Source organism: Artemia franciscana, chromosome 5, assembly GCF_032884065.1.
Source record: "Artemia franciscana chromosome 5, ASM3288406v1, whole genome shotgun sequence".
Classification (NCBI taxonomy): Eukaryota; Metazoa; Arthropoda; class Branchiopoda; order Anostraca; family Artemiidae; genus Artemia; species Artemia franciscana.
In genome coordinates this window covers 2,699,660-2,726,831 of record NC_088867.1, presented here as the reverse complement: position 1 = coordinate 2,726,831, position 27,172 = coordinate 2,699,660, and the positions used below count along the sequence as shown (strand labels likewise).

Here is a 27,172-nt window from a genome sequence, read left to right as displayed (position 1 = left end):
TTAAATTGATTTTGGTTTAAAAAAATAGCAATTGTAAAGAATTGTTAAAAAATAATTTGAATGATTCATGGCCCCAACCAGTACTGTATATTGAAAATACTTAAATGACTCTGACTGAAACAAAATGTGATTCGTTCACACTTTTAGCTTTAATGACTATTCTTTAAAATTGTGCAAATAATCTATAAATGCAAGTTTGAGGTTTAGGGTATTAAAGCTCACAGGGAACAAAATCTTAAATTATACAGACTGAGAAACATTACTTGATTCTTGTTTCAAAAAGATGTTATTTGTGGAATGCAGAGTTAAAATTCTTCAGTTTTAAATATTTTTGCTGCAAAATTAACCTTGGATTTATAATCAGCTGACTAGCATACTCTAAAATACTAGGTATTTACTAGACCAGTGGTTCTCAATCGATTTTTGGCCATACCCCACCTAGGCATTTCTAAAATCCTAATGTCCTCCTCGTGATACTTAAATTTTGTTATTCAAAATTTTACGTATATTCACCTGGAGGAAGCTTTAAAGACCATCCCATAGACATTTTTATATGCTAATGAAAATAATATCTGAATGCTTTATTTTTTATACAATGTAGAACGTCATGGCAATTCTATCCTGCATTTTTTTTGCTCTTTAAATATAATTGAATGCGACGTCCGTCACGTGAAAAATGTTATAATAAAATGTTATAATATTCAGGCCAGAGTCGCACACCCTGCCCATGACGAATCAAAAATATTGCCATGCCCCACCGGTGGGGCCTGCATCCCATGTTGGGAATCACGGTACTAGACTAAGGTATGGTGCAATTAACGTTATAAGATATACATCTTTTATTTATAAGACATAGTAATAAATGAATAGAGGATGTGTCAACCGGATTTTCATAATTAAAGTAGCTGTTGGTGGGGGAGCTTTGCGCCCCTCGAGCCCCCCCCCCCGCGCGTAAGTCGTTACGCGCCATTGTAGATGTATGCCTGTGTCCCACCTGTGAATATATATTATATATATATATATATATATATATATATATATATATATATATATATCATGAAAAGAGAAATCACCAATGCTACAGCACAAAAAAAAAAAAAAAAAAAAAAAAAAAAAAAAAAAAAAAAAAAAAAAAAAAAAAAAAAAAGAGACAGAAGGAGAAAAGGAAGACTGTTTTCCTAAACCAGTGATTAATATAGACCAGCACTTGAATGAGGCCTTAACCCTACTCATCCATACAATCACATAGGTCAAACAGCATAGCCACACACAATCAACCATAAAGAATAATCCATGGACAGGCAGTCATGTCGTCAATAAGTATAAGTCGTCATTTACCAAACAATAGAAAAAATAATATAGACAAATAATTCAGAGGCAACACCCAACATAAGGGCTCATCAGGAGAATACACTGGCCTATATAGGGTTTCGCCACTCTAAATTCCCTACCCAGCACAGTGTTGTGGCTACCACAGAATATCCATGGCATCCCCGCGTCAGGTATCACCTCCAAAATACATGCCTATGAAAAAAAACCAACAAATGTAAAACAACCAAGTAAAACCAAAACAAGCTTATCCTGTTAATATATCCCTCCCTTTAGCAACAATAGGTAAACTAAATATTATAAATTTTACCAAATCACAAATATTAACACATTGCAAAAAACCTATATATATATATACATATGTATATATACATATATATACATATATATATATATATATATATATATATATATATATATATATATATATATATATACACACATATATACATATATACAAAATTAACATGAATTCTATAAATATGTTTGTAGTGGCCTATGTATTTATCCATCAGGGGATAAGGATTACGTGAGACTATGCATCTTATTGTTGACAATAATCAGCCTTGTATTTATGATTATCAAGCGATTTTCAGAGTCTAATAGCATTCCCTGTACTTATATGTAATAAAACCACACTTTGTTCTTGATCTGGAATGAAACTGGTTTTCTGTGTCCATTTGGAGATAATCAGCTTAGCCTAAGCAAATAAAATACTAATTAGTTATATTCTAATTAAAAACTTAATATACAGACATGGTTATGTTACATGTTTAATATAATATGTTCTGGGTGACCTGCTTTCCATAATTCTCTGTTGTAGTTTCTATGACTTTGCTACTAAAGTGTTATATTTTCATCATATTTTGTTATATTTCATTAAGATTAACCTAACATCACTTCTTTGGTGTGGTCACTATCATAGGCAGTGCAGTAGTGCTGCATAAGTAAAGAGCAAACTGGGCACAATGTATTTCTTTTAGACCACTGCACTTTGTATCAAAGGAGTTAGACCCCTCATCATCATAGAAACAGCCCTCCCATGCTAACCATTTCCCCAAGCACATTCAATTGAAATTTTGAGATAGCGACATTGTTCAACATAGTTCAAAGGTCCAGAATTAAGCCTTTTAGGATGACACCCCCCCCCCCAAAGCCCTCAGGGCAAGGGTTAAGTTATGCCCTAGGTATATATAAGATTTACATAGAAAGATTGTACAAACTACAGAGGAGGTTCATTGGATTGCTAATCAGAAGTTTAAGCGCCCTATTTAAGATTCAGAATAATGGTGGGGTGGATATCCCCCCCCCCAGCCTCTCACATTTTCCCAAGATGTATCTGATAGAAACTTTGAGATGGCTATTTGTTGTCCTAAAAACTTCTAAAAAGGCTTATTCAATTGGAAATTTAAAGGCCTAGTGCCCTTTTCAATAGTCAAAACTGATTAGAAGCAAATAAACCTCCTCTCATGTCCACCATTTCTCCAAACACATCCAATCAAAATTTTATAATTGTAATTATGTAATTACAATGTACAATTACAAAAATGTAATTGCAGGGTGGATACCCCCCCCCCCTAACCTCATATTTTCCTTAAATCATCTGATAGAAATTTCGAAATGACCATTTGTTGTTGTAGATACTTCTAAAAAGGCTCATTCAATTGAAAATAAAAAAGGGTTAGTGCCTTTTTTAATAGTCAAAAGTGATTGGAGGACAGCTTCCATGCCCACCATTTCCCCAAACACATCCAATCAAAATTTTGAGATAGCCATTATGTTCAACATAGTTGAAAGGTCTGGAGATTATGTGTTTCACGATGACAACACTAATACAGCCCTCAGGGCAAGGGTTGCAAGTTATTTTTGACCTGGGGGCATATTAGCTTTAGATAGAAAGAGTTTTATAGAAAGGGTTTATATGGAAAAGAATTGTATAAACTTCAGAGGGTGCTCATTGGGTTACTAGTCAGAAATTTTAGTGCCCTTTTTGAGATTCAGAGTGAAAGAAGGGTGAATACACCCCCTGCACCTTGTACTTTCCAACAAAGCATCTGATAGAAATTTTGATATGGCCATTTGTTGTCATTGAAACTTCAAAAAGGCTCATTTGATTGGATATGGAAAAGGCTAGTGTCCTCTTTAATACTTAAAAGTGATTAGAGGACAACTTACCCCTCTCCCATGCCAACTGTTTCCCCAGACACATCCAATGAAAATTTCAAGATAGCAATTTTGTTCAAAATAATTAAAAGGTCAGGAAATTATGTCTCTGAGGATGACAACCCCCCTGACCCCTCATGGCAAGGGTTATAAATTATGCCCTGGGGCATACAAGGTATATAATAGAAAGGGTGATCATATAAACTTCAGAGGGGACTCATTGGATCCAGATGATTCAAATTCACTGATTTTCACTCAGTGAAATCAGATGGTCTAGAGCTCTTTTTAAGATTCAGTGATTGAAGGGCGAGTACCCTGCCCCCCCCCCCACACCTTGTATATTTCCTGAAATGTTTCTAATAAAAAAAATTTAAATTGCCATTTGTTGTTGTAGAAACTTCGAAAAGAGCTTATTCGATTGGAAATTGAAAAGGATATATATATATATATTTATATATATATATATATATATATATATATATATATATATATATATATATATATATATATATATATATATATATATATATATATATATATATATGTTTTTAACTACGTAAAACTTGCGAATATACAACATTCTTCCCTGTACCATTGTCTGTGCATATAAATAGATTGTAAGGTTTAACGATTCTTCAACATGCAACATATAATTGTCCATGGGAAAAACCGCATTTTTCTAATGATTGCCCTTGAGCTTTGTTGATGGTGATTGCTAATCGAATATTCCCTGTGTCCCCGTCGTCATTTATACATTCCCCTGTACCCCCCCCCCCCCCCGACGCCCCATTGTAGTTATTTCCCTGTGTTCCGGTCGTCATTTATATTCCCTGTGTCCCGGTGTTCCGGTCATCATTTGTGTCCCGGTCTGTAATTTCTCTTTGAGTGTCCCGGTCGTCATTTATATTCCCTGTGTCCCGGTCGTCATTTTCTCTTTGAGACACAAGCCTGTTTTCACGTTGTTCTTGTGATTCCTCGGCACGCTTTCTTTTCTTACTTTCTCTATTAGCCGCAAGCCTTTTGGCATTAACTCTTTGAGCAGCTTCCTCGGATGTTTCTTCTACCATTGTAGGATTTATACTAAATCATCTCTTTGAATTAACTCTTTGAGCAGCTTCCTCGGCTGTTTCTTCTGCCATTGTAGGATTTATACTGAAATTTCTCTTTGAATCGCCCCTTATATACTTATAATGACGTCATATACAAAGCCTTATATACTTCGAATGACGTCATATGTGGACAAACACACAAACATACAACTTATTTTTACATATATATAGATAAACGAAGTTATCAAACCATGATGTAATCTAAGGGAAATCTTTATGCACATATTTTGATCATCCATTTTTGACGCTTAATTCTTATTTTTCTCTCTTGTATTTTTTTTCCAGGAGCTTTTAAGTTCTTGTGAACTTCTTAGTTCCTGTATTAAGGATTTTACTTCTTTGGTAAATTTTTTGCACATGATATAGGCTGAGGGGCGTAAGTCAAATGTTTAGGGGCATCTGGTTTCCATCTGTAATCTTATAGTTGTAATGAGATCTCTTTAAGTGCCCAGAATTCCGGGGAAACTTACAATTTCGAGGGGGGATAGGTTCCTCAATGAACTTTTTATTAGCGTCTGAGCTGGCTCCATTTCCACGAAATCGGTTTCTAAAATAGTTAGTTAAACATGTAATTAAATAGTTAATTAAACATAATTAAATAAACAATATGACACAATCTGTAAATAGAGGCCCGTGTTCCTGGGTGATATGTCAACAGTTGGGACAAAGGCTACATGAACACTACCTTTCAGTAAACAAGTTGTTCAAGTCCAAAAGAAAAATGATGATTTCGGTTCGGCTTTGGCCCTCCACGCTCTGGGATGAACAAACCATTTAGTTCTTATTTATGACAGAAATTTAGTGTTTGATATTGATTATTTACCAGGTAATTTATTTACCATTTATTAGGTAAATAACTAAAATTTATACTTAAAGATCGGTTTTGGTCAGAAACACTAATTGTTCAATAAAAAAAATGGTAAATGTTTAGTTTCGTTCGAAGTGCTCTAAAGTGCATGTTACTGCATATAGCAAGATTTTGATGGTCGCATATTGTTTCTTTGTCATTATTAGAGAAGCGCATCCATTTTTTAGGTTTCTAAAATCCCCCTCCAACGAGACTAAAAATGCGTAAAGTTGTCTTGCTTACAGGTAACATTACCTATGGAGCGAAGCCTATTAGTCCATGAGCCCCGCGGGCAACAGGGCGAGGTCTGTATTATATATTTATTCAACAAAGAATGCTAAAACTAAAAAAAACGGTTTATTAAATAAACATATATTACAGACCTTGCCCCGCTGCCCACGGGGCTCAAGGACTAATACGCTTCACTCCTTAGGTGATGTTACCTGCCAAGAAGCCCACTTTATGCATTTTTAGTTTGCCCATGAAGGAGGAGGGTCAACCAGAAATGGATACGCTTCAAGAGTTAGCATTTCTAAGTGCTCTTAACATTTACCAAAAAAAAATAAAAGAGTAAATTATGCGCAGTAAAACATTTCTATTTAATACAAGCACCCAAAATCTGTGAGTTTAAAAAAAAAAAAAAAAAAAAAACAGAAAAAAAAGCAGGCCCAGGAGAACCGCAGTTTTGTCCTAGAGCTTTGGTTAAAATGTTCCGTTCATTGGGGAACAGAATTACATCTTCTCGGGCCAAAAACGGCTTTCCAAAATTAACTTCGAAAATTATGTATTTCAGGAACTTTTATAATTGCTGTTTATACCCAACTCGCTGCTTAAGAAAAGGATACTAAATAAAACTCTATAACAAACACACGCGTAAAAAAATCCTTTAATGACTTCATGATTATAATTAAAAAAGGCAATTAAGCTCTCTTACAAATAAAGACAAAAATATCAAGAATCAATGAAAACTCAGATAAACATGTCTATCAGTCCTCTACTGTCATTTTGGATTGTTTTCAAAATTGAAATGACTCAATTTAAACTACCTACACAAAAGAAAAAGTCCTTTAATCACGTCCAACACGAAAAATTATCTCAATTTTATGGTTCAGGTAAACAAACAATCAAGATACTAAAAAAAAAGTTTCACGGTGATTAAAATTGTACCAAAGGTTGTTTACAGGTTTAGGATAGTAATCTTGTTTGTTTACCTCTTGTGAATCTCGTTTACAAAAATATCCTAATATTGATTAGTGCAATATCTGAGTTGGTAAAGGAAGGACTATGCAGAAGTGGATGATTTTTGGAGGAGGAGGGTTTTTAGCCCTCCTCCTTGGTGCTATCATAGGTAAATTAAGCAGTATTCTTTTTATATTTTGAACTTATTAACACAAGGTTATGAGATGGCGCGCATTTGTTCTTAAGTGAGCAGGGTTGCATGATTACTTCATTAAAACTATAGAATAGAACTTTGAAAAAAAAATAGAACTTTTACTTGTTTTTAATAGATATAGGCCTATGTACTGTTTTACATTTAAGGTAAAAAAAGAAAAGAAAAAATTTCATTAAGGTAAAAAAAATATTAATTGAGCATATTCCAGCACATTCATTCAGATGTAGTTCCTTCACTTCTCCACCCACCCTTTCCTCCCCCTTTCTTCGCCGTCATATCTGGTTTCACGACTTTTGTAAATTCTTCCAGTGACGAAGCCAAATTTTATATTTAAAACATTAGTTTTGGGTGCTTCTGCAACCGTTTTACTCCCAACGCTGTCTAGCGTCAAAATTCAAAGATTTTGTCCGAGCCAGCTTAAATGCAAAGTGCGACCGACAACCTCCTAGCATCATTTTTGCCCCAGGCTACACCAGGGCCTGTATCGCATTCTATCATTTTCTAAAAAATTCAGATCATGTCTTAATATCACAATCTGGACATTATGCTCAAATACAATTTCTGCACCAGCAATCCCCAGAAACCAATAGAGCCTAAGAATGGATTATCAACGTTTTCAGTTATCCTTTCAAATGAGCCCTTAAACATATTTCTATGATAATTTAGCACCCCACTAGCGGCGATTGAAAAAAGGAGAAGCGGGCAAATAATAATCAAACAGTTCTTGGTTACGAGGTAACTGTAAGTAAGCAGCGACCCTTCTCGATAGTAACCGAAACTCTAAAAAAATGGAATTTTGATATCAATAGATATACCAAAAGAACCAACTTATTATGCTGATTCCAAATACATAAGGCTCATCAAGTTTAATGTTACCCATCAAAAGTTACGAGCCTGAGAAAATTTGTTTGATTTTTGAAATAGGGGGAAACACCCCCTAAAATTCAATAAAGCTTGATGAAAATTTCAGTATCAGATTGAGCGTACCCGAGAACCCTCACTGTAGAAGTTACCAGCTCCGACATATAAAAATATGACATTTTGCTATTTTACCAGAAGACAGATCACGGAAGTAGTGACCGCCCTTTGGATTCTGTGACCCTGCCCCTTCGAATCCCAGTCCCGATACTCTTTTTAAAACCTTCTTCAAGACAGACGCGTTATTAATTTTCTTCGAGACGCAGGTCATGTGTCTTAATTGTTATGTCATAGTTTTCTTAGAGTGTTTAAAAAACCTAAGAGTGCTGGAAGAAACTCTCACGGCCCGCCAAATCAGGGTTTCTTTCGACTTTACATCATAGGATTTGATTGTTACGTAATAGAGAGTGTTTTTTCTTAAAAAAAAACCTACGAGGGGCTGGAAAAACCTCCAGGGTCCTCCAAATCATCATTTACATCGTTGTTATGTAACAGAGTTTGGGTGTTACATAATAGAGAGCGTTTTCTCTTAAAAGAGCCTACGAGGTCCAGAAAATAAGCTTCAGGGCCCGCTAGTGGGAGACATTGAAGATGCAGGACCCTAGCAACCAATTCCACTAAGCCCCTAACCGACAATTCAATCAGTGCCCTAACGAGTAATTCGCTAGCAATTAATTTACCGGGCCCTCTAAACTAACCACCGGGGGGCCTTAACTTCCAGTTTCACTGGATACCCTAGCATCCATTTCCAACGGATGCCATAGCATCCCAATTCACCGGGACAACTAGCAACCTTTTCCGAAGGTGTTCCCTATCACCCAATTCTAACGAAGGAACCCTTAGTGAGCCATTCCACTGGGAGCCTAGCAACCAACCCCACCGAGGCCCCTAGCATCAAATTCCACAAGGAGCCCTAATGAACAATTACACCCATTAGGTGCTTGTTGCTTAATGGGTTTCGTTTACTCACGGGATTCACGTATTAGGACTTGTTAGAGTCTAATACACAATTTTTTCAAGATATTACTGAATCATCTAGTTGTATGAAGCGTTAAAGTAAATGTCTATGTTAGCCGTTTATTTTATACGACTACCTGCGCCTTTTAAAAGTTAATGCGCTACCGTACGCCATCACTGTCTCTAAAATTGAGGCTCAATATGTGTAAAGTTTTTTTTATAATTCTAAAGTAATTGACTTATGCATTATTTCTTCAAGAAAACTTAACGTATACTGATTTATGTCTTCGAGAAACATAACCTAAACATATCCTAAACTAACCGACCTAACCTAAACACGGTAGGTTAGATCAGGCTAGATCGTGCCATCTAACCTAACCTACAGTGTGTAGGTTAGGTCGGTTAGGCTAGAATAGTTTAACCTAACCTACAAGCATGTAGGAAAAAGGTGTACAAGTTTCACGAAGAGAAAAAAAAACAAGATGTAACAAGTTCCATGAAGAAGAAGTGAAAAAATAATTCCTTTCTCGAAGACATAAATCAAGATAAATTAAGTTTCTTGAAGAAATAATCCGCAAGGAACAAGTTTCACGAACAAAAATAGCATGTAATATTTTTCACGAAGAAAAAATCACAATGCGACAAGTTTTACGAAGCAAAATATCATAATAATTTAACTTTCACTAAAGAATAAATCAACATATAACAGGTTTCACAAGAAAAATGTCAAGATAAATTAAATTTCACAAACAAAAATCAGCACGCAACAAGTTCCGCGAACAAAACCGGTTTTTTCAATTCTTCAAGAAAAAAAATGCATTTCAATAAAAGTACCCTCCAAAACCGTATTCTTCAAAATCTGGGAGAGGGAAAATCTAGGGTGAGATTGAGTGCCCTTCTCCCAGATAAAAAAATTATGCCTGTGACTGAACTAATAAATAACAATCATTTTTCTAACATGAAAATCACAAATAACGAACATTCGTCTGACTCCAAGAAATTGTAGAGGCGTTAAAATAAGACACACTTTTTTTTCAAACAGTTCGTAGTAACGAACTGTGGTAAGGAGCGACCCGGCTCAATAGTAACCGAAACTCTAAAAAATGGAATTTTGATACCAATAGTTACTTCAAAGAATCGCATTTTATTGCTGATTTTAAATATATAAATTTTATCAAGTTTAGTCTTACACATCAAGGAGCGACATTAAAGCTTAAAACGAACAGAAATTAATCCATATATGAAAGGGGCTTTCCCTCCGCAACGCCCTGCTCTTTACGCTAAAGTTTTTTACTATTTCAGAAAGTGGAGTTAAGAGAAAGAGCCAAACTTTAGCGTAAAGAGCGGGGCGTTGAGGAGGAAAAATCCCTTTCATATACGGAGTAATTTCTGTTCATTTTGAGTTTTAATGTTGCTCCTTACTTTCAGTTAAAAGAACTTGTTTTTTTTAATTTAATTTCAAACATAAGACATGTTTTTTCATAAAAAGTTTGCTTTTTCTAACATAAAATGACAAATAACGAACATTCAATTGATTCCAAGTAATTCTAGAGGCGTTAAAATAAGACACACTTTTTTTTTCAAAGATAAGACATATTTTTTCATAAAAAGTTTGCTTGTCTTATCTCAAAGGCTACATAAAAAGCTTTCCCGCACAAACAAATGTTCGTCGATAACAAGCGGAAAACCCAAAACATATTTCCCAAAGCCCCGCTCTTTACGCTATAGTTTTTTTTACTGTTTTAAGAAGTAGAATTGAGAGAAAGAGTCAAACTTTAGCGTAAAAAGTGGGGTGTTGAGGAGGGAACAGCCCCTTCCGTGTACGTAGTAATTTCTGTTCGTTTTAAGGTTTAATGTCGCTCCTTACTTTCATAAAAAGAACTGTTTTTTTATTTATTTAATAACACATAGAGTCCTTGATATTTTCAAATCTAAATCTAGCGTACATTAGTAATAAAAATATTACTGCTTACAAGACCATGACAACAATAACAACAACACAAATTGAAGTTGAAGTTGTACGATCCCTATATGATCTCCTAAATGGGGTGTCTCCTTAGTCTCCTAAATGGGGTGTTTGGCTATTTCAATGGTGCAGTGGACGATCATGATATTTTGTTGAATTTTCAAAATTAATCAGTATTAAGTTGACTTTTCCAAGAACTTTGTGTACCATGTATAATTTGGCATTATCTGGCATTATAAACTATATAATCTGGCATTATCTGGTTGCAGCAGTAGCTGGAGCTTATTTAAGAATAAATTCCAGCCCTTTGTAACCGAAAATAAGAAAAAATGCTTTAATAAAAGCTTTAAAGTGAGGAAGCATGGTTTGAAGTTGATCAAACAGTTAAGGCCGAATTTGTGGTCCAGAATATCTTAGTAAATGTTATTGCATTCTTATTTATTCACGTTTATAAAACAGTTCGTGGTAACGAACTGTAATAAGGAGCGACCCAGCTCAATAGTAACCAAAACTCTAAAACACGGGATTTTGATACCAATAGTTACATCAAAAGAATCGCATTTTAATGCTGATTTTAAATATATAAGTTTCATAAAGTTTAGTCTCACCCATCAAAAGTTACGAGCCTGAGAAAATTTGCCCTATTTTAGAAAATAGGGGGAAACACCCCCTAAAAGCCATAGAATCTTAACGAAAGTCTCACCATCAGATTCAGCGTATCAGAGAACACTACAGTACTAGTTCCAAGCTCTAATCTACAAAAATGTGGAATTTTGTATTTTTTGCCAGAAGACAAATCACGGATGCGTGTTTATTTGTTTTGTTTTTTTTTCTTTTTCCCAGGGGTGATCGTATCGACCCAGTGCTCCTAGAATTTTGCGAGAGGGTCTATTCGAACGGAAATGAAAAGTTCTAGTGCCCTTTTTAAGTGACCAAAAAACCGCTCCCACGCTCATTTTTTTCCCGAAGTCGTCGGATCAAAATTCTGAGATAGCCATTTTATTCAGCATAGTCGAAAAACCTTATAATTATGTCTTTGGGGACGGCTTACTCCCCCACAGTCCCCGTGGGAGGGGCTGCAAGTTACAAACTTTGACCAGTGTTTGCATATAGTAATGGTTATTGGGATGTGTACAGACGTTTTCAGGGGGATGTTTTGGTAGAAAGAGGGTTTGAGAAGAGGGGGTTATGTGGGGGTAATTTTCCATGGAGGAATTTGTCATGGGGGAAGACGATTTCCATGAAGGGGGCGAAGCATTTTCTACCATTATTTAAAAAAACAATGAAAAAATAAATATGAAAAAGTTTTTTAACTGAAAGTAAGGAGTAGCATTAAAACTTAAAACGAAGAAAAAATATTACGCATATAAGGGGTTCCTCCTAATACCTCACTCTTTACGCTAAAGTATTTTTAGTAATTTCAACTATTTATTCTACGGCCTTTGTGATTCAGGGGACAAAATTTAAACTTTAGTGTGAAGAGCGAGGTATTGACGAGTGGGTGAACCCTCTCATATACGTAATAAAAACTTACGAATATAGATGTTTGTTACGTAAGCTAATTCGTAAGTTACGTATATCTTTTACTAATGAAAACGTTCGTTAAAAACTAAAAGTTCTAGTTGCCTTTTTAAGCACCAAAAAATTGGAGGGCAACTGGGCCTCCTCCCCCTCCTTTTTTCTCATAATCATTAGATCAAAACTATGGGAAAGCCATTTAGCCAAATAAATAAATATGCAAATTTCGCTTTAATTTTTCATCTGCGGAGAGCCGAAATCAAAACATGGATTAACTAAAAAACGTTCAGAAATTAAATAAAAAAACAAGTTTATTTTAACTGAAAGTAAGGAGCAACATTAAAACTTAAAACGAACACAAATTATCCCGTATATGAAAGGAGCTGTTCCCTATTCAACGCCCTGCTCTTTACGCTAAAGTTTTTACTGTTTTAAAAAATAGAGTTGAGAGAAAGAGTCAAACTTTAGCGCAAAGAGAGAGGCGTTGAAGAGGGAACAGCCCCTTTCATATACGGGATAATTTCTGTTCATTTTAAGTTTTAATGTCGCTCCTTACTTTCATTTAAAAAAAAGTTTTTGATTTATTTAATTCACTAATATAGGACCGATCGTCGAGAATGATTGCAAACTAGAAGGGCTAATTTGATTTCCAGCTAAAGACTCTTTTGACCTTTAAAACTGATGAGAGGGCAATCTGACGTCCCATAGGTGCTACCTATGCCTCCAGTACTCTCACGGACTGGAATGATATTGAATCATCATTTAGATAACTAGTAGCTCATATAAAAGAGGCACTTTATTGACGCATTTTTTCAGAAAGATGGACAAATTATAACTTTTAGAAATGAGAGCTATATGAGGATTTTCAAGCTTCATTATTGATATGGCCTAAGTGAGGCCATTGATCCTCGTACCCCTCCGTCTTCCCCCAGCCTTCAAATTCGTGTGTTTCAGTATGCTCCAGCTAAGTGGGCTTTTAATCATTAGGAGATTATTTAGGGAATGTTTCAAGAGTAATTAAATCCTAGTCACTATGAAACCTTTTACAAATGGTTTTCATTTCAGAAATTGCGTTTGATTTCCGCCAAAAATGGAATCCAAAGATGCGTTGTGTTTTTGACTAAAAATATGACACTAGCACAGCAATTTATATGTCCTTTATTAGTACGTAATTCCCATAGGGGGACCTGTCCAACTAGGGATGGTTGCATAATTAAAGTTTTTTTCTAGGGCAGGGGCACCGATACAAATTTGGCTCCCCCATGAATATTTTTCATCCTTCCAACCCTTTAATTAGTGCAACTCTCAAACTTGGGGGGACACGTGTCCCCGAAACTGTCCTCTGGATCCACTTCTGTGTTCAACCTTGTTGTAGTCAGAGTCGCACAAGTATTTTCAAACAGTTCTTCCCTTTATCTCTTCTTACAACTGGCTAGGGAAGCAAATTTAGTGGCTTTGTAGACGAAAGTGCTCAGAACGTGACTGAACCAGTGGAGCCGTCTTTGTTCGATCACGGTAACAATGTCGAACTCGATTTAGCAACTATCACTCAGGTCCCTATTGCTTACTCGACCCCTGGGCTGGATCCCTATAAATAATCAGTCCTATTTATGGCACCATTGTAAATATGTTAACTTATGGTTTATCCCAGATATTAAACAATTACCTGTTTGTTTTGGTACTGATACATGACCAAAATAAAAATCAGAAATTTTTCAGTTGCCAACAATAAAATCAAATCATCGCGTTGAAATGTTCTCATTTTCGAAGGGAGGCTCACTTTTCACCACCTGGTGTACCAGGTGGTGGAAAGAACGCCACATGTACCGCACAGTTCCACCACGCTTGGTATACATTCCTCCATGCTTGGCGCTGTTCCCATCACGCTTGGCAGGCGTCGTTTGGTGTATGTAATTTCTGAAATTTGGCAAACCCTCGTTCATTTCATTCATTTCTGCTTTAGGTATTTTGAATCAGTTGTGATTTTGCTCATCCATGATGCCGTTCATAATTATAAGTTGTGGATTTCAAATCTAATAATTTTGAAATATTTGTTTTTATCATATAAGTTTTTTAGGATTATGTTATTTTAGTCAGGTACTGAAGATGGACCAGTGCAATAGATCCGAGAGGATATCCGTGCCAATATAAACCCTCGTTTCTTCTATATTTTTCTTTGTCGTGTCTGCTCAATTTTATTTTAAAAAATTATCTTTATTTATATAATCAATATTAAACTTAAACAATGGAAGTAAAGCATATATTGATGGTCGGTATGTTGAGAGGGGATTAGGTGGGGCTCTGGATCCCAAGTGTTCCATATGTTCAACTTCATATTCATTGACATGTTACACCTTTTTCACACCATGATCATTCAGAGAGCAATTGAAGAATTTTAATCCTTTTTTATTTACTATTAAATAAATAAGTAAATTTAGTTAATGTTAATCATATACTATATGCAAATACATACAGGGTATGAAAAGTAAAGCTTTCAATGGATTTGGATAGAGGTGGCGCGTAAGTATCTGTATTGGTCTCAGAGGGTTTGATCCTGTAGTAAGTTGTTAGCAGCAGTAGTACTGTGACATGGATCTACGTGAGCGGTAATTGTTTTGGACACGATTAAATTATTTAAAAGTTTGATTTCTTCTTTAAGAAATCAAATCATCAGTATTGATTCAGAGTTCAAGGTGTGAGGACCTATTTTTGCATTGAACCTATCACTAATATTTGGTAAAGGATTATCGTCTCTACCTGACATATAGCCAATATTTTCATAATAACTTATTCAGTGTCCAAAGAATTATAAATAAGCGGATTATTTTCAGACTTGAGTGAAAATTCCCTTGGGAACCGTGATTTCTCTTATCGATATTTACATGACCTATATATGATATAGGTCAGGATTAAGCAGTTGCGAAAATAATTATAATTTCCGATATTATAGACGATTGCGTTACGATAAAGGTGAGAGGAGAAAAGTAAGCAGAAGGGTGGGAGAGAGCTGTTTGCAAGAGCCGTGGTACCCGCCGGGCTTGTCCCTTAAATTGCGGGGACAAGGTAGGCAGCCTCCAACGCTTCCCTTACTTCTCTCGCAAGTGAACCTTCAATCTAGAGAAAATGGGAAGTGGTAATTGGTGCGAAGATGAACTTTTTTACAATCCTATCCTGTGCTTTGAACAGAAAAATCTTGTTAAAGGAGTTTCGCCCGATACGATAAAAGAGTACTTGGCCGATTTCTTCGAGTCTTCTTCTCTTGGTGAGACCCGTAAATTGCTTTTTTTAAAGCTTTTTCCGAATGAAGTCCCATCGAAGCGCGTAGGAGCCAATGCTGCATTAAACTGTGCTTCGGACATTATTTCTTCGCTTGTAAAGTGCGATTTCCAGAACATAAAGCTCCCGGACTTTGTTATCAAATGTCCCAGCGAAGTGCCAATGATCTCTGTCGATGCCTTCAGTACCCTCAGTGCCAAGGTGAATTCTTGCCTTGAACAGCTGCGTGATATTGCGTCCAAGGTTACAGAGGGACAGTCTAAGCTTGTAGCCCCTACTCAAAATACGAAAAAGCTGTCCTACGCTGTCGTTGTAAGAAACCCACCCCCGGAGCTCAGCGACCCTATCCTTTGCATGAAGAAGCTCGAAACGTTGGATGGTCATGACGGAATCATAAGTCTAAAATCTAAGCCACATAGCAAAAGCTGGGTCGTGATGGTACGCGATAAGTGCTCAGCCGACTCGCTTGCTGAAGCTGTTACTAGCTCCATCCCTAACGTTGGAGCCAGAGTGATTGATAAAAACCCTTTAGCTGTGGTCCGGGATATACCCCATAATTATTCAAGAGCTGATTTGGAGGCATCAGTGGAAGGACTTATTAGTGCTAGTCAAATCGGTGAATCTCGTACTTTTCGCCTCGAGTTCGTCGACAAAACCACTCTGAATGCGGTCCTGGAATCGAGAATCCGTATTGGGTATGAAATTTTTCGCGCTAAGCCCTTTGAATCCATTCCGTGTCGATGCTTTCGCTGTCAAAGTACTGACCACCTGATTGGAGCTTGTCCCAGCTCATCAGCATATCCCAAGTGTTCCAGATGTTCTGGCCCTCATGTGAATTCCAAGGAAAACCCTTGCCAAGCCTCACCAAAATGTGCAAATTGCACTATGGAACACGTAAGTTTTAGCCTGAAATGCAAAGTTCTCCGATCGGCTCTCAACAACGCTAATAAATGAACGCTCAAACTCCGTTTAGCTTTGTTTTCCTTAATATTAATGGTACAAAAGACAAGGATCTACTGATAAGTGAGCTACTGGAAAATGATATTGTGTTTCTACAGGAGCACCTTCTCTCTAAAGTGAATGTTGATAGCCTAAAGCGTTCTCGGACCCATTATACCTTCTTGAGAGCCGCCCAAAAACCCGTGGAAGAGCATCAGGAGGTCTGGCCATCTATTTCAGACACAGACACAAGACAAAGTGACGATAACATCTTAGCGATAAAATGTGGTGATACCGCATTTATAAACATTTATTTCCCCTGTAATAAAAATACTGTGGAGTCTTTGTCTAGTTTTTCACAAGCATGTAATCGCCTACGAACACTACTTAGCGACCTTTCAAAACAAAATACCAAATGGGTTCTCGCCGGCGACATGAACACTGACTTATTATCTAATTCCGACCGATCTGAAATCTTTCTCGATTCACTACCTGGAGGATTCCATATTGCTGATAAAGACCTTCTATTTACTTATATTCACAATTTTGGTGGTCTTACTTCCAACCTTGATCATGTAATTGTGTCAGATTCAACTCTACTTTTATCAATAGTTCATGTGGAAGACTCTAAAAGCGACGGCGATCATTTACCAATCACGTGCCAACTATCTTGCTCCATGGCGACCTCTGTGCAACGTAACTCTCCCAAGTGGTTCTCAAAGTTAAATTGGGAAAATACCAATGTTCCACTTTATGTATTGACATTGTCCCAGTTATTATCATCTATTAAAGTGCCTTTCCACTTATTGCAAACATCTGTATCTACAACTTCAACTCGGATAGATATCAACTCGTATTATCAGCAAATAGTGTTCTGTCTAAAGTCTGCCGCTAAAACAGCTGTACCCTCCGAGTGCATGCGAACGGGTACACGCAATCCCTTTTGGAAAGTTGATCCTAAAGTGAAGATAGCTAAACAAAAAGCTAAGTTCTGGCTCCGTATGTGGATAGCCTGTAATCGTCCTTCTTCTGGTTCAGTACATCAAATAAAACAGAAAACCAAACGAGAGTACAAATATTCCCTGCGTAGAGCGAGACTGAATGCCTGGGATGGTCCTTGTGACAAGAAATCCTGGGATCGTGTTATAAACAGTGTTAAGTGTTCACCTACAATTAATTCGTCTCTTCGGCCATGTGACTTCGTTTCTCATTATAAAAATATTTTGCTTTCGTTTAATCTTAATCTCCAAAATCATTTTACAAAGCTTGTCAACTCAATCCTCCCAATTCGTATCAACCAATCTCAAGTGTTGTCGGTGGAATCTGGTGTTATACTCCGAGCTCTTATGCAAGTGAATAAGTCTGAGTCTCTCGATAGTGATGGTCTTTGCTTCAAGTTTTTTGCTTATGATTGTCCTGAACTGCTGAAGCATTTGCAATTATTGTTTCAGATGTGTTTGGCACAGTCTGTTGTGCCAGATAGTTTTTTGTCCGGCTGTGTATTTCCCATAGTCAAGAGGGGTAAGGACCCCGGTGCTTGCTCTAATTATCGTCCTATCACTGTGTCTTGTTTTGTTAGTAAGCTATTTGAATATGTACTGCTACCGGCCATTAACTCCAAGTGCAATTTTACACCCTTCCAGCTTGGTTTTAGAAAAGGTATGGGCTGTTTTCAAGCTCACCATATTGTGGGTCGGCTAATGAAACAAGCTGTTGCTCAAAAAAGTCCCCTTTATTGTTTGACTGTTGACATATCTAGTGCTTTTGATAATGTAATTCATCCAAATGCTTTGTTTTCTCTAGCACCCTCGGGTGTTAACCTTTCTATTGTTTCCGTGCTTAAGTATTGGTATGCTAATTCTTCAGTTAGGGTGAAGTGGAATGGTACGGTAGGGGAGTATATTCCTGTTAAAAAAGGCGTTAGGCAAGGTGCCGTGTTATCCCCGAGCATTTTTAAATGTGTTTTAGCTTCGTGTCTCCAACGTCTTCAACCGTCAATTTTTTACAATGATAATTTAGGCATTAGTCACGTTGCATATGCTGATGGTGTTCTGCTTCTTAGCCGGACAAAAAATAGTCTAATTACCAACTTCTACCGGCTTCCAGCCGCACTATCCACAGTAGGCCTTTCAGTTAATGCCTCCAAATGTGAGTTTTTGTGTTTTGGGTGTCCTCCACCAGCATCATCTCTTTCCTTGGGTTCTTCAACTATACCATGTTCAGCAAGTATTAAATGGTTGGGTCTCTCTTTTTCCACGTCACTTTCGTCTACTTGCTCCGCTATTACGTCCAGCGTGCTGAAAAGTATGCGGGTTGGATACGCGAAAATTTCACCAAATCGTGGTCGGTATAACCGAAAAGGACTATGCCGTCTTTATTCTAGTTTTTGTGTCCCTGCTGTTTTTTATCTTTCTGGTTTTGCTTTCCTCCTTCGCAAGAAGGATACAAAGAAAATACGCTCAGGATATTTTAAGTATTGCAAGTATTTGCTGCGTCTGCCTCGGTGGTATCGGAATCATACAGTCGTCTCTAAATTTGACATCGTTGATGCGCCCTCGCGAATGAAACATTTATCTAAAGATATATGTTTTAAAACTCGGCAAATGATCGGTTTTTTTGACCCTCTTTGGCCATTTTTTGAATGGAGGTAATTTATTTATGTTGTATGTTGTTATGCTGCTATGTTATTTATGTTGTTATGTTTTTTGTCTTGTTTTTTCTTTTTTTTGTGTGTTTACTCCACAGTTTAATGTACTTTGTGGGTTATAAATAAATAAATAAATAAAAATAAAATAAATAAATTAAGTGCCACGGACAGACTTAAAATTGCATTAAAAAAACATATATAACGCCTTACAGATATATAGAGTACCTCCATAGGAGGCACGGATCAAGGGGATCCATAATAGAAACTGAGGCACCATTGCCCAGGGCCATAAATACAGATGGAGGAGGAAGAAGGCCTCTCATAAGTGCACTCAACGGGGCCCACCGGCACACGTCCTGGCACACGTGTACATACGTCCCGTGATTTACAAACCTTATCAAAGTAATGGGTTAAATTGCAGGGTGATGCAGAACATCATCGTGGGAGGGTCATTAATAGGAGGACAACTGCGGTAGGGTGCAAGATCCAGATCTATGGACAATGACCTCTGCAAAGGGCTGCCTCAACCCTCTAGGGGAACCTGCAAGACTGGGGACCTTGTGGTCAACTCTATTCCCACTTGAGAAGTGGCGCTCCTCGAGTAAATCATAGCCTAGTAAATGATACAGCATTCACACAGGATTCTGATTAAAGGATAATTCTACTGGACTTGGTCTGTTTTCATCGGTGCTTTTGGGCTGAAAAACCTCATCCTAGCTAATTTATCTACTATAGATTGCCCCCCGTAGTAGCATAATAATTGTAGGCATGAATATATAATGAGTCGGAGGTAATAGGCTTGAGACTATCTATGCAGGATTTCGACTCTTATTGATAGGACCATCGCCAGTTGCTGAAAACCATGTTGTGACCCAGATGGGCCCAGGATTGCAAAAAACCTACATTCATTCTGAATGTACCAGAGAGTTATTGCTGTTTAGTTCTAAGCCGGCTTCAGCGCTTCGACGTAGATTTGAGGAGATGCATTGGTCCTCGTCCTGTAATCAAACACAGTTCTTCTCGTGGAAAAGAACTATTAGTAAGGAGCGACCCGGCTCAATAGTAACCGAAACTCTAAAAAAGGGAATTTTGCTACCAATAGATAAATCAACAGAATTGGGGTTTTATGCTGGTCTCAAATATATAGGTTTTAATAAGTTTAGTCTTACCCATCCAAGATTACGAGCCTGAGAAAATCTGCCTCATTTTTGAAAAAAGGGGAAACGCCCCCTAAAGGTCATAGAATCTTAATGAAAATCACACTATCAAATTAAGTGTATCAGATAACCCTACTGTAGAAGTTTCAAGCGCCTAGCTGAAACCATGTGAAATTTTGCTTTTCCTGCCAGAAGAAATAACATGGATGCGTGTTCATTTGTTTATTCTTTTTTCCCCAGGGTTGATCGTATAGATCCAGTGGTCCTTTAATGTCGTGAGAGGGCCCATTAGAACGAAAATTAATAGTTCTAGTGCCCTTTTTAAGTGACCGATAAAATTGGAGGTCAATTGGGCCCCCTCTCACGCCCTTTTTCTCTCAAAATCATCCCATCAAAATTTTCAGATAGTAATTTTATTCAGTATAGCTGAAAGGCCAAATAACTATGCCTTTGGGGATATCATGACCCTCCCAGAGCCCGTGGGGATGGGCTTTAAGGTAGAAAATCCGCCTATTGTTTACGAATAGTATTTGTTATTGGGAAGTGTGCATGCATTTTTCGGGGGGGGGGGGATACTGTACTGGTGGAATTTTTCTCGAGGATAATTTTTCATGTGGAGGGAAGTTTCCAGAGCGTGAATTTTTCACAGGAAATTTTATACTGTGGGAATTTGTCAGAATTCCTATACAAAACTCTTCTTATGTCCTGCTTTCTCTTTTCCGTCTCTATTTTACGCCTGGAGATGTTAAGGGTCATTGTTCGGGGTAAATTTTCACCAGGATTGAATTTTCTAGAGAACAAACCCTTGGGGAGGAGGGATTTTCCCGTGGAGGATTAGCCAGATTTCCTAGTATTATTTAAAAAACGATCAGAAATTGAATTAAAAACGAATTGTTTCAACTTTAAGTAAGGAACAAAAAAAATTATTATGTATGTGAGGGGTTACTCCTCCACAATACCTCGCTCTTTACGCTAGAGTTTGAATTCACTCCCAATCCTTTAAGAACGATTCCTGAACCACTATGTACTTTAATTAGAACAATAAGAAACTTCTTTTGTGAGTACTAAAGAAACTTCAGCGTAAAGAGCAAGGTGTCATGGAGGAGTAACCCCCTCATACACATAATAATTTCTGCTCGTTTTAAATTTTAATGTTGCTCCTTACTTACAGTTGAAAATTTTTTTTTTATTTATGGTATCCGGGACCATTGCTTTTACTGAGGCCAAAATAATTTCAATGATTTAAAGAACATGAAAATTGGAACTTGGAATGTTACGACGTTAAAAAACGATTATAGAATCGACATTTTGACTGACGAATTCAGATCATTCGAAGTGGACTTATTAGGAGTTTCAGAAACTCATAACCAGGGGTAGGAAGTATGAAATTAGGTAATATAGAATTTGTTTACTCAGGCAGCAAGGATGGGGTACATAGTCAGAGAATAGGGCTAATGATGAATAAGGAAGATACTAAGTTTTGTTTATTAATAATATGATAATAATCACTCATTTTATGAATAAAAAATTCAGGGTATCAGTTATAGTAGTATACGCCCCTGTAGAACTGACTTACGGAGGTACTAGTAGCTCAGATGAATTTTACTTACAGTTACAGGAGCAAATAGACAGGGTCCCAGGTAGAAATATGTTGTTTTTATTAGGAGATTCTAACGCCCAGGTCGGTAGAAATAGGGATAGATAATATCTTACCCTAGGTAAATTCGGTTTAGGAAAAGAAAACAGTAATGGCTACAGACTATTGCAATTTTGTAGGTATAAAAATTTAGTTATAACCAATACGGTGTTTGGGCATAAAATGGCCCACAAGTTAACATGGTACTCAAATGGTGGTAAGACAGCAAACCTTGTTGCTTATGTTATTTTAAACCAAAGGCCGGCTGGATCAGTACAAGATGCTAGGGTATATAGGGGTGCTGTAATTTATACTAAAAATAAAGATCACCATCTGATAGTGTCTAGGATTAATTTAAAGCTGAAATTTCGGAACGGTAATTACCTCCCGAGAAGTTATGATATTGATAGACTTTAGAATGAGAATTTGACAGAAACTTTCGAGGAACAGTGAAATATTAAACTGGAGAGTTTCAAATTTGACAACCTGGAAGATCGAAGGAATAATTTTAGGAAAACAATGTGTGAAGTTACTTATGGAGTCTTAGGGAAGAAATTTAGGCCCGCAGGTTGGAATATTAGGGAAAAGCTTTATGTTTATCAGAAAGGAGAAGGGGCTTGTACAAGAATTATCTTAGTTATAGATGATATGAAAACCAAAGGAATGCAAATAAAGTGGAGAAATCATTTATGAACCAAGGAGGTGTGAAGTGGATGCCATGGATAAAATTGCCGAGGATTTGGAAGATGTAGCTAGGCGGCATAATAGTAATTATTGTCCTGACATGTTAATAAAGTGAGAGGGAGTAGTCAATCTGGACTTGTCCCAGTTAAAGATAGGAACGTGGCCACAATTAGTGATAAGGAAAGAGTTAAAGAGAGATGAGCCGAATATTTTGAGAATATGCTAAACCGAGATAGAGATGCAGAGAAAGATATGGAGGAAAAATGAAAAAGTTTGTGATACCTTGGATGTAAAGGAAGATTTGTTCAGTGGGGAAGAAAAAGTGACAGTACTAAAAGGATTAAAAAATAACAATACTCCAGCTGCTGATAGTGTGGTAAATGAGTCTATTAAATATGGTGGCTCTGAGGTTAGGAATAAGCTACTGAAGATCATGAAAATGATTTTTGAAAAAGGGGAAGTACCCATTAATTTTCGGAAAACCTTAATTAAACCACTGTATAAAAAAGTGATAAGAATGAATGTGGTAATTATTGAGGTATCAGTCTGGTCTCTTAGGTAGCAAATTACCTAGTAATATGATACTTTTTAGACTGAGAGATGCTGTAGTCAAAGTCTTAAGAGAAGAACGGTGCGGTTTTAGAGAAGGCAGAGGATTTGTCGACCGAATTTTCACTCATGGGTTAACAACTGAGAAGTGACTGAGTTATCAAACACCTTTGGTCCTCAGTTTTATGGATTATATGCAACCGTTCGGTTCTGTTGATAGAAGAGCTTTAGCAAAGGGAGAATACAAGAATAACACTGCCGCGGCTAAGGTAGGAAATGAGGTTAGCAGCTGGTTTCGTATTAAATCAGGAGTTAAACAGGGTCGTGTCCTATCCCCCTTTATATGGACTCTTTTGTTGGATTCTGTCTTAAGAAGAACAGGAAAGGCAATTGAGGAGGCAAATGAGGCGAAACATTGAGGAGGCAAAGGCAAATGAGGAGGAAACACTCTCCTGGGCTTATATTATGCTGATCTAGGTGAAAGATTAGATTATGCATTCTAGGTGAAAGTGTGAGCAAAATGAATGAACTTTAGAGGTTTTGCAAGTTCACGGTGCTAGAATAGGCTTGAAAACAAATGTCAAGAAGACTAAGTCTCTAAGGCTAGGACTAAGTGAAGATCAAAAGGTGACTTTGGGTAACGAAAAGATTGATCAGGTGGACAGCTTCACTTGGTAGTATTATTAGTAAAGGTGGCGGGAGCAGTGAAGATGTTAAGAGGAAGAATAGAAAGATAAGTCTGCAAACCAAGATTAGTATATTGGAAGCTACAGTAATGACAGTGGTCAAATATGGCTTTGAAGCATGGGCGCTCCAAAAGGCGGATGAAGATTTGCTAGATGTTTTTCAGAAAAATTGCCTCCAGATTGTTCTGGGTCCCCGTACTGACTGACCGTAATTCAAGGAGTAGGCTGTACGAAAAGTGTCGTTCAATCTTGCTTTCTAGGGCTATAATGAGAGAAGGGTTGAGATGGCTAGGGCACGTTGTGTGGATGAAGGATGACAGATTGCCAAAGATTGTCCTTTTCGGCCAACCGTCTTCAGCTAAAGGGTAAGCAGGTCGTCCGCGGATGGGATGGGAGGATGTCATAAAGACAAATTTAAAGGAAATGGGAACTTATTGGGAGGGTGTAAAGAGGGAGGCTTTGAATAGATTGGGATAGAGGAGAAGCGTGCGTAGCTGTTTTGGACTTTGGCGGTTTGGTGCTGCGTTGAAGTGTTAGTAGTAGTAGTAGTAGTACTAGTATTATGCAGAATAATGATAGTTGGCACATCTTGCACGCAGCATCGACATAATTTACTCCTAAGTCCCCTAATGTGCAAATATATAGCCCAAATTATATATTTTCAATGCTTTCTGCCATCGGTAACTTGTTTTTCCAGTTTTTGTTTCGTCACAACTAAGTTTTGCAGGGTTTTGAGTAGTTAAGCAACAGCTATTGAAGAGTGGCTACCGGTATTGAGTTTTTATGGCACTTGGTATTAACCAAGTGACATATAGCAATCGCAAATTCTGTCGGTCTGTCTGTATGTCGGTCCCGGTTTTGCTACTTTAGGCAATTCCAGGTAAGCTAGGACGATGAAATTTGGCAGGCGTATCAGGGACCGGACCAGATTGAATAGAAATAGTCACTTTCCCGATTTGACCATCTGGGAGGGGGTTGGGGGACCGGTTAATTCGTAAAAAATAGAAAAATTGAAGTATTTTTAACTTACGCACGGTTGATCAGATCTGAATGAAATGTGACGTTTGGAAGGATATCGTGTCTCAGAGATCTCATTTTAATTCCCAACCGGATCTGGTGACATTGGGGGGGGAGTTGGGAGGGGGAAAACCTAAGATCTTGGAAAACACTTAGAGTGGAGAGATCGGGATGAAACTTGGTGGGAAAAATGAGCACAAGTCCTAGATACATGACTGACATAACCGGGGCGGATTCGTTCTCTTTGGGGTAGTTGGCGGGGGAGGGTTAATTCTGAAAAAATAGAAAAAATGGGGTATTTTTAACTTACGAACGGGTGATCAGATCTCAATGAAATTTGATATTTAGAAGGATATCGTGTCTCAAAGCTCTTATTTTAAATTCCGACAGGATCTAGTGACATTGGAGGGAGTTTGGGAAGGGGACATAAAATCATGGAAAATGCTTAGAGTGGAGGGATCGGAATGAAACTTGGTGGGAAAAACAAGCAGAAGTCTTAGAGGCGGGATTGACATAATTGGAGCGAATCCGCTCTATTTGGGGGAATTGGGGGGAGGGTTAATTCTGAAAAATTAGAAAAAACGACGTATTTTTAACTTACGAAGGAGTGATTGGATCTTCATGAAATTTCATATTTAGAAGGACCTCGTAACTCAGATTTCTCATGTTAAATCTCAACCGAATCCATCGTTATTGGAGGGGGTCAGTTGGGGGGGACTGGAAATTTTAGAAAATAATTAAACCGGAGAGATCAGGATGAAACTAGATGGGAAGAATAAAAACAAGTCTAGGATACGTGACTGACATAACCGGACCGGATCCGCTCTCTTTGGTGGAGGTGGGGGGGGGGGATTCGGAAAAATGAGGTATTTGCAACTTACGAACGGGTGGTCAGATCTTAATGAAATTTTATATTTAGAAGGATCTTGTGCTTTAAAGCTCTTATTTTAATTTTCGACAAGATCCTGTGACATTGGGGGGAGTCGAAGGGGGAAACCAGAATTCTTGGAAAACGTGAAAATTGGGGTATTTTTATCTTACGGATAGGTGATCGGATCTTAAAGAAACTTGATATATAGAAGGATCTTATGTCTCAGATGCTCTATTCTCGACTCGAATTGGATCCAAGGACATATGGGGTTGGAGGAGGGAAACAGAAATCTTGGAAGACACATTGAGTGGAGAGATCGGGATGAAACTTGATAGAAAGAATAAGCACAAGTTCTAGATACGTGATTGACATAATTGGAACGGATCCATTCTCTTTGGAGGAGCCGGGGGGTTAATTTGGAAAAATTAGAAAAATTGAGGTATTTTTAACTTAAGAACGAGTGACCGGATCTTAATGAAATTTGATATTTAGAAGGAATTCATGTCTCAGAGATCTTATTTCAAATCCCGACCAGATCTGGAGTTGGAGGGGGAAATCGGAAATCTTGGAAAACGCTTAGAGTGGAGGAATCGGGATGAAGCTTGGTGGATAGAATAAGCAAATGTCGTAGATACGTGATTGACATAACCGTACTGAATTTGCTCTTTTTCGGGGCGTTGGGGGAGGGGTTCAGTGCTTTGGCGAGTTTGGTGCTTCCGGACGTGCTAGGACGATGAAAATTGGTCGGCGTGTCAGGTAGCAGCACAAATTGACTTTTCCCAGATTCGACCGTCTGGGGGGCTAAAGGGAGAGGAAAAATTAGAAAAAATTACGTATTTATAACTTACGAGTGGGTAATCGGATCTTAATGAACTTGATTCAATATTTTAGAGGTCAATTATAGCAAAGGTAAAAGAGGATTTCCCCTTATTTGCCCGTAACGACAACGCCAAACAAGAGGTATTAAATCTACTATTTCTATTGGAAATCTGGAAAGAAACCTGTCTAGCATTGTCCTATGACCATACTGGCTATGCATGACGTATGAAAACAAGAAAAGAAATAATAAATGAAAAGAGAAAAATCAAATAGGTGAAAAAACGAGGATTTTATCATCCAGTAGCAAAATATGAAGATGAAAATCAAAGAAATATTTGGACCTCCGCCAAGTCGTCCTCAGTGCTAAAAAAATAAAAGAGGGAAAAAAGACAAAGAAACAACAATAAAATCCAACCTTTTGAAGTGAACTCTGCAAGAGGAGAAAAGACACTGAATCAAACAGTTCGTGGTAACGAACTGTAGTAAGGAGCGACCTGGCTCAATAGTAAACGAAACTCTAAAAAACGGAATTTTGATACCAATAGATCTATCAAAAGAATTGAATTTTTATGCTAATTTTAAATATATAAGTTTCATCAAATTTAGTCTTACTCATCAAAAACTAGGAGCCTGAGAAAATTTGCATTGTTTTGGAAAATAGGAGGAAACACCCCCTAAAAGTCATACAATA

At 37.4% G+C, this 27,172-nt stretch overlaps 1 protein-coding gene across 1 annotated transcript in view; it reads left to right on the top strand.

The window, feature by feature from the left end:
- The first annotated feature begins 6,643 nt into the window (after positions 1–6,643).
- Positions 6,644–27,172, top strand: part of LOC136026873 (putative N-acetylated-alpha-linked acidic dipeptidase) — a 102,533-nt gene continuing 82,004 nt past the window's right edge. Inside the window, exon 1 of the mRNA XM_065703661.1 lies at positions 6,644–6,796. Coding sequence (XP_065559733.1) covers positions 6,733–6,796 — 64 coding nt within the window. The 5' untranslated portion in view covers positions 6,644–6,732. The remainder of the gene's footprint in view (positions 6,797–27,172) is intronic.